At 39.2% G+C, this 13,612-nt stretch overlaps 1 protein-coding gene across 1 annotated transcript in view; it reads left to right on the top strand.

The window, feature by feature from the left end:
• The window catches only part of wwc3 (WWC family member 3), a 44,375-nt gene that overhangs the window by 18,944 nt on the left and 11,819 nt on the right, over window positions 1-13,612 (top strand). Inside the window, exons 5-10 of the mRNA XM_059341804.1 lie at window positions 434-513; window positions 4,581-4,710; window positions 6,390-6,539; window positions 8,021-8,094; window positions 11,290-11,538; window positions 12,625-12,714. Coding sequence (XP_059197787.1) covers window positions 434-513; window positions 4,581-4,710; window positions 6,390-6,539; window positions 8,021-8,094; window positions 11,290-11,538; window positions 12,625-12,714 — 773 coding nt within the window. The remainder of the gene's footprint in view (window positions 1-433; window positions 514-4,580; window positions 4,711-6,389; window positions 6,540-8,020; window positions 8,095-11,289; window positions 11,539-12,624; window positions 12,715-13,612) is intronic.

Here is a 13,612-nt window from a genome sequence, read left to right as displayed (position 1 = left end):
TAAAACAAAGGCAGAAACTTCAGTCTCGCTTTTAAATGTTTTTTGATTTTTGAGGACGTATAACATATACTTTGCAGTATAGTAATTCGGGGCCTCTGATTTCCCTTAATTTTTTGTACCTTTTTGCCAGTATGGATGTGAAATGGGTCTTAATTGTATTCATTATGGTCTTGAAAAGTCTTTAATTTGACTTGTTGAAACCTGCAGAGACCCTGTGTGTGCGTGTGTGTGTGTGTGTGCGTGCATGCGTGCGTGCGTGTGGTTCAAGTCAAATGGCTCTATATAATGTGTTATTTCCAATGTGTGTGTAAATATGGCGCCGCATTCCTGTATGTGAATAGTCATGACTAAGCAGTTTTGGTGGGTGTTGGTGGTGACAGAAGTCCATTGTGCGCCATGGTAACCCGGGTGGGTCTCGGCCTTGTGTCCGCAGCTCTCCAGACTGAAGCAGGAGCTGGCCCAGGTGAAGCAGGAGCTGCAGTATAAGGAAATGGGAGTGGAGACCCTGCAGGAGTAAGTGTTCCTCTGCCTCTGTGTCCCAGGCCCACCCTTCCTCCCATGACCACCCTTCTCCTTCCTACCACTGCTCCCCACCCAGCAGCCTTTTCCCTTCTTTTTTATCCCCTCTCACCCTCACGGCTCTGTCCTCTGTCGTCTTCTGTCTTCAACTCTCTTTTCTCTTTATGTGTCTCCTATATTTCGTGTAGTTTAGAAGGTTTTTCTATTTAAATGATCCCTTTTTCATTTCCATATCTTTTTCACATGGTACAGTTTAATTACATTAATTGCCATTTTTCAGTTCACCGAAGTGGAAAGTGGTGAGATTTTAAAGATGTTAAGCAAAAAGTCCAATAGACCCATTGAAAATGAGAGGATTTCATTTCATTTTCAAAAAATAGTAATGCAGCCTTTCTTTAGCTCCTATTTGAGAGGCAGTTTCCCCGTTTTCCTTTAGTTTGTGTTGGTATTTAAACACACACACATAGTGTCTTTCGTGCTGGGAACATTTCTGAGCAGTTCCAAATTTCATGTTAGAATTAGAGGCTCCACCTCTCAGAAGAGGAGGAGGAAAAAAAAAAAAGCAAAGCTGACCGTTTGAGAAAAGGCAAATGGAGGGAGTTTTTTGATGGAAAAGGGGACTCCACCTCAGGAAGAGGATGCACCAGTGGAGTGCAGGGAGCCAAGGCTCAGCCTGGAGAGGAAGTTGCTCCGTGGAGAGGGGAGGGGGGGAGGTGTGGGCTCCAGAGCAGTTTCAAAAACACAGAGATATCTGGCAGCAAATTCCTTTGCACTTCCTGAGTCCTGGCAAAGAGTCCCTTATCTCTTAGATAATACACGACTCGAGTGATTCCCAGAATAGCCAGGAGAATACACAGCTTGCAGAAAACATGGACGCATCCTCCTCTTGAGTTCTTTACGCATGTGTGTGTGTGTATACATGCTTGTGTTTGTGCCTTTTGTTTGTCTGTGTGTGTGTGTGTGTGTGTGTGTGTGCTTCCTATTGTTTCTTCTGGGTTGGTTTCTGCCCAGTCGGGTTGAGGTCAGCCGGGACCCTACGGCTGTTGTTTTCCCCAATCTCAGCTGTTGTCAGCAATATAGCTAATTGTTCTCCGCGCCATGTCGCGTCAGATAAAGCAAACAAACAGCTTCTGACGTAGAAATGCCCGTCACTGCTCGACTGAAAGAATTCAGGAGTTGGGAATCAGGAGTTTATCATTTTAACAGCTTGGCGTACGAGTATCTGCTCCGCTCATCTGTATTCCACCTTATCTTGACAAATTTAGCAAATTTTCAGACACTGAACCCAACTCTGTTCCATAACTAACATCTTAACTGATGGTTTAAAGGACTTAATCAACCTTAAAAATGTATAGCTGTGACAAGAAAACGTGAACATATTTCTCTACAGTACACAGGGTGGGGGGTTCAATACAGGCAGGCACCAAGGGGTGGGGTAGTTTTAGCTTTTTTTTTCTGCTAAGCATATAAACTCCCAGGCCGTGCCATTGGGGCGGGGGGAACAAAGCAGAGCTTGTTTTGGGAGGAAGAGGCAGGGTCGGGTGGATGAACAGTACCTGCTGTTGAAGGAGAGTGAAGGAAGCGGGCTGTGGTGAGAGCAGGGACCACGTGCCAGGCCCAGTGATGGAGGAGGCACCAACCTACCAACAAACCAACCAACCAAACCCCCCCACCACACACACACTCATACCCACATACACACACACTCATACCCACACTGAAGTATAAGACTATTCACTTCAAAGCAGGACAGCAGATTTGTTTGTTCCTCACATGTTGGCAGGAGTTCTGGATCGATCCTGGGTAAAATACTTGACTTACTATATTCCTCTCTTGAAGCTGAGATTTTCCCCCCAAACGAGCAAGTCTTTGAAAGCAGCACTTTAAAGGCATGTGGAAACAAACAGAGGTTATCATTTACACTGGCCTGTCACATGCAGTGTCAGTATTTCATAACTGACCACAGTCTAAAATAAACACTTGAATGTTACCTCCCACACAAAAATACTTCAGATGTTCATCTGATGATTTTTTTTGTGTGTGTGTGACTTATTTTCCACTGACCTGTTTTCCAATATAAAGCACCCACCCTGCTGCTGGTATGTGAATGAGGGATGTCATTCTTCATTAGGAACGACTTGTTTCTACTCAATTCTGCATCAAACTATCATCTGATGGTGATGCATGAAGTGTAAAATGCCCAGTAGGCTCAGTTTAGCATTCAGAGGGTTGTTTTTCTCCACAGAATTATTATTAATAATAATAATAATAATAATAATAATAATACAACAGCATCTTTCCCCCGCTCCCCCTCCACCCTCTTTAACACCATATGATCAGTTTTAACTTTTGACACATTTTTCTCCTCCTTCCCACATGTTTTATGTCTTTGTCCTGACACCTGTAACCTTTAATTTAACCTTTTTATCGGGTTCATCAAAGAACAGATGAACTGATCTGTTCTGCTCGAGGAATATCACAAAAACTACAGACTGTCCTCTACTAGAGAAAGTCTCAGTCAACTAACACACCAATCAACCAGTTTATTAGTTGACAGATCTGTAAAACTGAGTTTCTCCACAAATAATTATTTAACAGCACCACTTTAAATCTTGTGTTCACCATAATGTGCTTATAAATTTCTTGGAAATAATTAATTCAGCATGAAAAAAAGCATAAAAAAGACTAATTGAGTGAAGAAATCTTAATTGACGAAGACTAAAAGAACTGATTTGTCAACTGATCAACTAAGAAGGGGAGAGCCCTTATGAAAACTTAATATCTTCCACACAAATAGGTGATATAATCAGTGGTGGAAATAATATTCAGATCCGTAACTTAAGCAAATGTACTAATACCACACTGCAGAATTACTCCACTACAAGTTAAAGTCCTGCATTCATGTTTTACTTAAGTAAAAAAGTACAAAAGTATCAGCATCACAATGTACGGAAAATGGAAAAGTATTCGGTATGCAGAATGGTCCCACTCAGATTGTCCAAATATATTATTGTATTACTATTTTTGATGCATATATGTAAGCTTTAATTTACTGTTGCCAAGGTAGGGCTAATTTTATATTTATATCATTTTGTTTATACTTGTATGTTGTTTAATTGATAAAAAGTAGTAATCATTTTAAATGTATTGTTTTTTATGTTAAAACTTTTTTATCTTATATTTATAATTTGTATTTTTTATTTGATGTATTCAGTTTTACTACTTTCGTCTGCTTTGTAGAATAGAATAAAATAGAACAGAATATCTTTATAATTATTGTCGCATGTACAACGAAATTAAGTGCATTCTTGTCAGTGCAGGATTAGAAATAAATAAATAAAAGCAAAATTGATAAATAATAGGAATATTTAAAAAAAAAAAACAGGAGAAAAATTAAACAACAACAAACAAACATAAAAAAAGAAAAGAACATATCAAACAACTGCATTTGCAGAAGTTCTCATGTCATGTTTTTTGGCTCCATAGTGCCAGAATTGAATAAGAAAGTACAGCAAATCAGACTGATTATACAGTCATGGAAAAAATCATTAGACCATTGTTTTCTTCAACAAAAGTATCTGATAAGAGATAGCAACCAAAATCATTATTAAAAAAAACATGAAAATGTCTAGATATCAGCTCTTAAATTAAACTCTTGTGAGCTACTTTTGTTGTTATCATTATATTTGTCCAAACAACTGTACCTTTAGTTGTACCAGGCATTAAATGAACAACAAATTGAAGAAAACAAGGGTGGTCAAATATTTTTTTCTATGACTGTATGCTTAAAAAACTCAAGGTTCTGACCTAAATCTCAAGCTAACAACTTTCAAATGTATTTATTGGTTTTAACCTTAACGCAGAAAACAACTTAATATGACTTTATCTTCATAGAGCCGTCTAAACAAGCCTGTAGATTTTAGGGATGAGTTCCATTATATCCGCTGGTAAAGACTGCAAGGTTTATCAGAAATCCAGAACCAAACAAAAGAAAACCAAACAGTTTTACCACTCTGCAGACATCCTAATGTGTGTGTGTGTGTGTGTGTTTGTGTCCCAAGGATCGACCGGAAGATGTCCTGCAGTCAGACAAACTACAAGCTGGACGAGGCTCAAGCCATCTTCAACGAGCTGCGTAGCATCAAGAAGGCCATCAGCACAGGCGAGAAGGAGAGGCAGGACCTCATCCAGGTGAGAGACTGAGCCTCTGTTTGACTCCTGGGATAATTATTGTTGTTGGAATAATCTCTGCTGACCTCTAGTGTCTGTCAGCCTCTACTGTCCTGCTGCGTCTCATCATTGTCTTTTTATAAAAACCCATTTCCAGACGTCTGACTCACTGACCACGGTTTTGTCAGCACAGCAAAATATGTAATGGAGTAATATACATGTGAATAATGGACAGTGATTCAGTCTGATTGTCGGGCCACATTTGCAAAGGCATTTCCTGACAATGTCACCTTCTATTTCTGAACTCATGGAGGCAGATGATACACTGTGAATGTTGAAGTTCATTTATAAAAGCAGATTTTGATAATTTTACATTTAATTTTTTGTTCCATTTTGTTATGCTTTTTGTCAGTGAGATATTGTCAAGTGATATATATTTTGGCAGATAATTCTGTGTTTTTTATATACTGTTTTTCTTTGTTTTTTAAGCAAAATCTTTATTCAAGCTTGACATCTGAATATTACATTGTCAGAAAATACACAGTAAATCACATTTCAGCAAACAAACGTACAATCTGTAGATGATGGTAACACACAGAGGAAAAGAAATACAATTTTAAAAAATGAGTAAGATGATTTATAATTTACTCAGAAAGGCACCTTATTGCTCTTGTAATTTAGTGACAATAAATAAGCCCATAAATTAAAAAAATGTTCAGACTTCAGATGGACCTTTTGCAGTTATTTTTTTCCATCATGTACACCTTCATTAACATCTCTTGCCATTGAGACAGTGTGGGAGGCAGCGGTTTGAGCCAAGATCGAGTTACAGTCAAGGGAAAAATATTAGACCACCTTTGTTTTTTTTCATTTTCTTGTTCATTTTAATGCCTGGTACAACTAAAGATACATTTGTTTGGACAAACATAATGAACAAAAATAGCTCAAGAGAGTTTCATTTAAGAGCTGATATCTAGCCGTTTTCCATTGTTTTCTTGATAATGATTTTGGTTGTATATAAATATAGAAAACTATTTTCTTTATCTGTAAACCTATTTTTGTTGTTATCATTATGTTTGTCCCAACAAATGTACCTTTAGTTGTACCAGGCATTAAACTGAACAACAAATTGAGGATAACAATGGTGTTCTAATAATTTTCCATAACTGTATAATTTTTTGGCCACCAATAAGAAAATATGACAATTTAATCTTACATTTATCTGTCGCCCCATCTGGGATTGCTCCCACAACAAAATACAGTGGGTCTAGTGGTAAATTCATGTTTAAAATGGCCAGAATCTCTGTATGGATCCCTTCCAGTACGATTTTAGTTTTGGACAGTCCCAAAAAATGTGTGTGTGGAGTCCAATTTGTTTACAGTCCATCCAGCATAAATTTGTGTTCTAAAATACCTATTTTTTTATCTCCAGTTAAAGCTGTTCAATAGTGGACTATTCGTTACTGTATGTCCTCTTTTTTTTTTTTCCTTAATATTTTTATTAGGAGGTAAGGCACATTAGAACAGGAACCAATGTTATAATTACATGGAGTATCACATCACATCCGCATCACAATTGAAAATATAAATCCAATGGAAATACTGTGCATCATGATGAATGAAGAGTAAGACATACGGTCTGCCTCCTTGGATTGTCCTCTTTAATTTTTTTGTTTTTTAATCTTTTTTCCATCCCACAGTGCCTGGCGAAGCTGACCGTGAACTTCCAAAACAGTTTGTCTATCCACGACTCTGCCGGCGAGGTGGTGAACAGCGATGGGACCGTGGGTGACTCGTGCAATCTGCAGCAGTATTGTGACACTGGCTGTCAGACTGACATCATGGGAGAGGTAGGAGACACTGCTGCTCCTCCCTCTCTCCCCCTGAAACAGGTTTTCAAACTGAAGGAGAGGTTAAGGGGCATGGCAGAGGTAGAGACATGAAACTGTAGTCATATCTGAACACACAGACATGATTAGAGCAGTGGTGGAAGAAGTATTTAGATCCCTTACCTAAATAAAAGTACTAACACCTCACTGTGAAATTACTCCACTACATGTAAAAGTCCTGCATTCAAAACTTTACTTAAGTTAAAGTACAAAAGTATCAGTATTAAAATGTACTTAAAGTATCAAAAGTAAAAGTACTCGTTATGCAGAACGGACCCACTCAGATTGTTTTATATATAGTCTTTATATCAGTCAATTGCTGACCCTTTAAATAAAGAATTAAAAATAAGACAAACATCTTTGTCAATCACCCCAAGCATCATTTTCTGGTGAACATGTTCTTTACATAAAATGTAAAACATTGAGCAATCATATTGTCAGACCAATATATCACTTTTTCTGGTAAATGTTATGAATTCGGCTTAGAAATAATACAACAAAGATGCTGCTGTTTTCTTCGTTATGCTTTTAATGTTGCCAATTTTCAAGTAAGTTAGTAAGTAAGCAAGCAACTCAAATTCAAATTCAAATCAACTCAAGTCAAATTATAAAATAATATGTACAATGCAGGCTAGTCATCCAAACACCTGTCTAAAAAGATAGGTTTTAAGGTGCTTTTATAAAAGAGTCCACAGAAATAGCAGACCATGGGGACAGAGAGGCAGAGAGTTCCAAAGTTTGAAGGTTGTTTTTTTTTTTTGGACAATAATAAGACAAAAAGAGAAAGATCAAGAAATAACAACAAAAGAAAGGTGCAAGGTAGCGGCAAGAAACCCAAAAGGGCTTATACAGGCCTCTACCTATATTAATATTCACAACTTAAATTTAAAACAAGTAACTATGAAATAAAAAAATAATGATAATTACCATAAAAATAAAGCAAAATTATAATAATATTAAAGTTTGGGGGGGCCACATATTCAAATGATCGATCACCACATGTTTTCAGCCGGGTATGTGGAACAGACAGAAGATATCGTGTGTTTGAGCGAAGAGACAGAGCTGACAGTTATGGTTGAAGTAGTTCAACAATATATAGGGGAGTCTGACCATCTAATGCTCTATACGTGAGAGTAAGAATTTTAAACTGAATCCTGTATGCAACAGGGAGCCAATGAAGAGACTGCAGGACAATAGTATAAAATCCCACAGCTAACTGACTAACCAGCGGACTGTGGGATGATGTGGGATGTTTTTGCCATAAAAGACAAATCAGCTGCTCAAATGATGACGAGTTAAGCCACAGGAAGCTCCCTTTACTCCCTTCATATATCTGAAATGACTAACGGTTCTGATTAAGCCACGTCTTCACCACTATTTATTGCGTAAACTGCTGTGATTTAAGGACACTTTTAATCAATTTTATGTACTTTTTCTTCCAGTATGGTTTCCAAGATTCCACGCATTTAGTGGACAAAGTGAAACTGAACTGGCAGTACGAGGAAGCCAAGAAAAAGTAAGTGTGTTTGTTGTTTATCAGTCGTAGTAGTATGACACACCAGCATGCAGCACTGACTCACGGGCCCCGCCAGCCTCCTCCCGCTCCTCGGGTCCTGCGCGCTGTCCAGTGGGAGGACGTGTTATGAATAGTATTTGCGCCGGGTGGCCGTGGCTGCTGAGCAATGTCTGGCCAGCGGAATGAGCTGGGTGGTCACATTCTTGCCTGGCCACGCTGCTGCTGACTGTGTGCTGCCTTTGTGTGCGCAGCCAGAGAGAGCTCGGCCCACCGCCTGCCTCGGTGTACACCCTGCTTCTCCACAAGGTGGTTTAATACACACACTGTTTGGTTAAATATATCCCAGCTCACCCTATAGCGTGGGCTGAATTATATGTTTGTAGAATCAACATTGGTAGAAGTTTCTGTTGGTTTTCAGTGCAGGTATGTCATGAGTTTATCTGTAAGGGGCAGCAGTGTGACCATAGCAGCACCAAGAGTCACCATGTTATTACCCTGGCTCCTTGCACACTTTTTACATTTTTTTTTTTTACAAGATTCATGTTGCTGTGGTGACCCAGCAGCAGCAATGCCAACCATGACATCAGAAAGGGAGGGAGAGGGAGAGAGAGAGAGAGAGAGAGAGAGAGAGAGAGAGTGAGTGAGTGAGAGAGAAGGGAGACCTGTGGAAACTTGCATGCTCTGTCACTGAGTCACCCTGTCTGAAATCCAGCACACATAAACACAGTTATTTCATCAGAGCCGAGGACTCAGTCTCAGATCCCACTTAACTCCGTCTGAATAAACATGTCGATGATACACACCTGTCACACCTCTGGCTGCGTGGCGCAGGTAGACATTATTGGGCTCAACGCTGTTATTATAGTCGCAGCATGAAGTCTCTGTTACACAGAGCTGACTCTGCCATATTACTGTAAGCACTCGTGCAGAGGCTCTACTTAACACCGCAGGTAGCATTAACTCTGTAAACTCTCATGCTGATATAAGCAGCTGTTTAGGATTCACTGTACTCATCCAAATAACTATCCAGTGTCAAATTATTAGATTGATTTTTAAGTCAAAATTATGTTTTTTTTTAATGCCATTGTGGCAAAATAAGCTGAGTAATGTGCAGCTTTATGTGAAAACATCTGACTTCATTAGGATTATTTGGCTGCAGCCTTTTATGAAAGACTGTTTGTGCGAAGCTAAGTTTATTTAGTTTATTATATACAGAACGTTAATGATATTGTATTTTTAGCAGTCTTTCAATATCAGGGGTGGGACAAAAAAATCACAATGCAAATATATCAGCATGATAGCTCACACCATAATAAAAAATATATTTTATCATAGTTATACATTTTTAATGTTAATGTTAATAAGACCATCTCCAAGCAGCTTGATGTTCATGTGACGACAGTTGAACATATTATTCAGAAATTTAAGATCCATGGGACTGTAGCCAACCTCCCTGGACATGGCAGCAGGAGGAAAATTGATGACAAATCAAAGAGACGGATAATACGAATGGTAAAAAAAAAAGAGCCCAGAAAAACTTCTAAAGAGATTAAAGGTGAACTTCAAGCTCAAGGAACATCAGTGTCAGATCGCACCAGCCGTCGTTATTTGAGCCAAAGTGGACCTAATGGGTAACAACCAAGGAGGACAGCATTATTGAAAACAAATCATAAGAAAGCCAGACTGAAATTTGCCAAACTACATGTTGACAAGCCACAAAGCTTCTGGGAGTATGTCCTATAGACAGATGAGACAAGGCACATCAGCTCTATGTTCACAGATGGAAAAATGAAGCATATCAAGAAAAGAACACTGTCCCTACTGTGAAACATGGAGGAGGCTCTGTTATGTTCTGGGCCTGCTTTGCTGCATCTGGCACAGGGTGTCTTGAATCTGTGGAGGATACAATGAAATCTCAAGACTATCAAGGGATTCTAGAGAGAAATGTGCTGGCCAGTGTCAGAAAGCTTGGTCTCAGTCACAGATCATGGGTCTTGCAACAGGATAATGACCCAAAACACAGCTAAAAACACCCCAGAATGGCTAAGAGGAAAACATTGGACCATTCTAAAGTGGCCTTCTATGAGCCCTGACCTAAATCCTATTGAGCATCTTTGGAAGGAGCTGAAACATGCCGTCTGGAAAAGGCACCCTTCAAACCTGAGACAACTGGAGCAGTTTGCTCATGAGGAGTGGGCCAAAATACCTGCTGAGAGGTGCAGAAGTCTCATTGACAGTTACAGGAATCGTTTCGTTGCAGTGATTGCCTAAAAAAGGTTGTGCAACAAAATATTAAGTTAAGGGTACCATCATTTTTGTCCAAGCCTGCTTCAAAAAGTTTAATTTTTGAAATAATTCTGTTGAAGCATGGTTGAAAAGCAATGTCTGACTTCCATTGGTTAATTTTCATAGAATTTTTATTTATTATAACTTTTGTCAGATTCAAGTTATTTCTGTGACCATTGTGAGATTTTCTTTCATTAACCGAGGGGTACCAACAATTTTGTCCATGTGTGTACTATGGCATTGGGCCTATTTATCACATACCAGGCATCATGGATCAGTTTGCATATGTCAAAATACTTGAAGAGGTCATCTTGCCTTATGCTGAAGAGGACATGCCCTTGAAATGGGTATTTCAACAAGACAATGACCACAAACACACTAGTAAATGAGCAAAATCTTGGTTCCTAACCAACAACATTGATGTTATGAAGTGGCCAGCCCAATCCTCGCACCTTAATCCAATGGAGAATTTGTGGGGTGCCATCAAAAATGCTGTTTCTGAAGCAAAACCAAGAACTGTAAATGAATTGTGGAATGTTGTTAGATAATCTTGGAGTGGAATAACAGCTGAAATGTGCCACAAGTTGGTTGACTCCATGCATATCACGAATGCTGGGTCTTGTTGGTTTTCTGAGAATCTACTGCACCTACTGGTACCTTGTTTGCCATGTTGCAATAAAAATATACTAAAAACCTGGATTAATCTGGTTAGTCACATTGGACTGCTATTGTTTTGAACACTATTGTATGAAGCATTTGTCTGCCACATACATTGACTCCCTTTATGCTAACAAATGTTTGCAGTACTAGTCCGCCTCTGACCGTAAATGTATCGGCTGTATCCATGGTGGACCCAGTGCCAGGTGTGAGGAGAAATATCTAAATATATATACCACATTGTTCTCTCAGGGTGCAGAGTATTCAGCACCAGCTAGCACAGCTGGACAGTGAGAGCTGGTCGGGACGGGCGGAGGCGGACCGCGACCGGGACTTCATGCAGCTCCTGCGTGAGAAGGAGGCCCTCCTGCAGGAGCTCATCCTGGTCAGCAAGCAGCAGCATTCTCCAGAGACGTTGTTGCAGCTGGAGGAGGAGCGCTCCAGGCTGGAGGAGGAGGTGCAGAGAGCTCACAGCTCCCAGAGCCAGGGAGCCAATCAGAGGTGAGTAAGATGAGAGGCTGCAGGCAGGGGGGGGAATTTGGATTTTTGTACTTCTAGGATGACATCTTTCGAGTTAATACTTTATTATTACATCTGTTTTAATACTATAAGGTTCATGTTTAGTAATTTAAATCAGTTACATACATTTAACAATAAATGGTTGCATGACATATGCAGTACTTTCATTCATCTGTTTCTACAAATTTAAACTTGGCAAAACTCTTTCTCTAGAAAGTACTGGAAGCTTTTTTTATTGTTGAACTAATGTTGTTTAATATGAAAATATTTGGTGGGTACCTGTAGCTCCATTGACCCAGAGTGGGAGAACTCCTCTGCCCCAGCATCTCCTCCACCACTACTATATCTTTATTATGTTTTTTATATTGGCAAGTCTTAAATAAAGAAGCCAGTTGGGGTCTCTTTGAATCATGTGCCACTTATTTTCAGTGAGCTAAACTGATCGATGTAACGCTGTAGTCTTTATAAATCCCAGTGAGCTGTAGGACAGTAGTTAAAAAGTATAAATAAGTGACTCCAGAAATAAATGAATATGCCATTAATTGTAAAAAAAAAAGAAAAAAAAAGAAAGAAAAAGAAACAGTTAATTCACTGACTGTTATTTTTCTTCTTCTATGATGTATTATTATTGTATGAATTCCCATATTTATTTACTTTCCTTCTTAAATTATAAATTGTAATTTAATTATATTTTTATTTTTGCATTTATTTTTAAATGTATCTATTCATTTATGTATTTATTACATACATACACTTCCTAAAATGTAGAGAGGTAAAGAAACAAATTAACAGCATTTGCCTACATGTATTTTTAATATAATTTGTGGTACATTTAATGGAATATTAGTATGGTGTATATATAAGTATGTGGTTTTGTGCACAATGGAAAACTGACTAATTAATAACACTCAGTATCCAACTATGCACGCTTGATTTTTGACTGTTTATGTATTGACAGTTGCGTCAACAGTCACAGTTTAAGTTCAAGTATGTTCATTTGTGTCCTCATTGAAGTGCTCATTCATTTTATTTAACTTCTAACTGGCATGACTGTGTCCCTCCTGACAGGATCCTGCAGCAGGAGAAGAGGAACGCTCTGCTGAGACAGCTGGAGGAGGCAACACGCATCACCACCTACCTTCACTCCCAGCTGAAGAGGTGCGGCACACACTCGCTCTTCAAGCTTTCAGTTGTTCTTCATCGCTTCTCTGGGCTCTTGCCCTCTGGCCGCCGTTTTAGAATGCCCAGAACAAGAACAAGGCGTGCCAGGGCTTCTGTCATCCTTTTGGCCATTGAGAAGCTTAATTTACTTCACTAACTTGCTCGCTTTTATGTGTATCCCTCTTAGATACAGTCATGGAAAAAATTATTAGACCACCCCTTTATCAATTTCTTGTTCATTTTAATTTCTGGTACAACTAAAGGTACAAAGGAGAAATATAATTGTGTACCCTGAAAAGTGCTCTATAAATAAAAAATATTATTATTATTGTTATAAGAGTTTAATTTAGTCAAAAAGTCAAAGAGGCAGAGAGTTCAGCTTCCTGACAGCCTGGTGAAAGAAGTCTTTAAGTCTGCTGGTCCTGGCCCTCAGACTCCTCAGTCTCCTCCCTGATGGCAGCAGACTGAAGAGGTTGTGTGACGGGTGAGTGTGATGAATTGCAGATGGCTCCGCGTGTGAGCCGTGTGCTGTTGATGTCCTGGAGGGAGGGGAGAGACACCAACGATCTTCTCCGCTGCTCTGACGATGCGCTGGAGGCTCCTGCGACAGGAGGCAGTGCCGGAGTCGTACCACACAGTGATGCAGCTGGTTTGATGGTGCCTCTGTAGAAGGTGGACATGATGGGGGCTCTGGCTCTTCTCAGCTTTCACAGTAAATAGAGATGCTGTTGAGCTCTCTGGGCCAGCCATTTTCCATGGTTTTCTTGATAATGGTTTTGGTTATTATCAAAAAATGGCTAGATATCAGCTCTTAAATCAAACTCTTATGAGCTATATTTGTTGTTATCTTTATATTTGTCCTTTATACCAAACAAATGTACCTTTAGTTGTACCA

Source organism: Centropristis striata, chromosome 9, assembly GCF_030273125.1.
Source record: "Centropristis striata isolate RG_2023a ecotype Rhode Island chromosome 9, C.striata_1.0, whole genome shotgun sequence".
Lineage (NCBI taxonomy): Eukaryota > Metazoa > Chordata > Actinopteri > Perciformes > Serranidae > Centropristis > Centropristis striata.
This window is presented reverse-complemented; position numbering and strand designations above follow the sequence as displayed.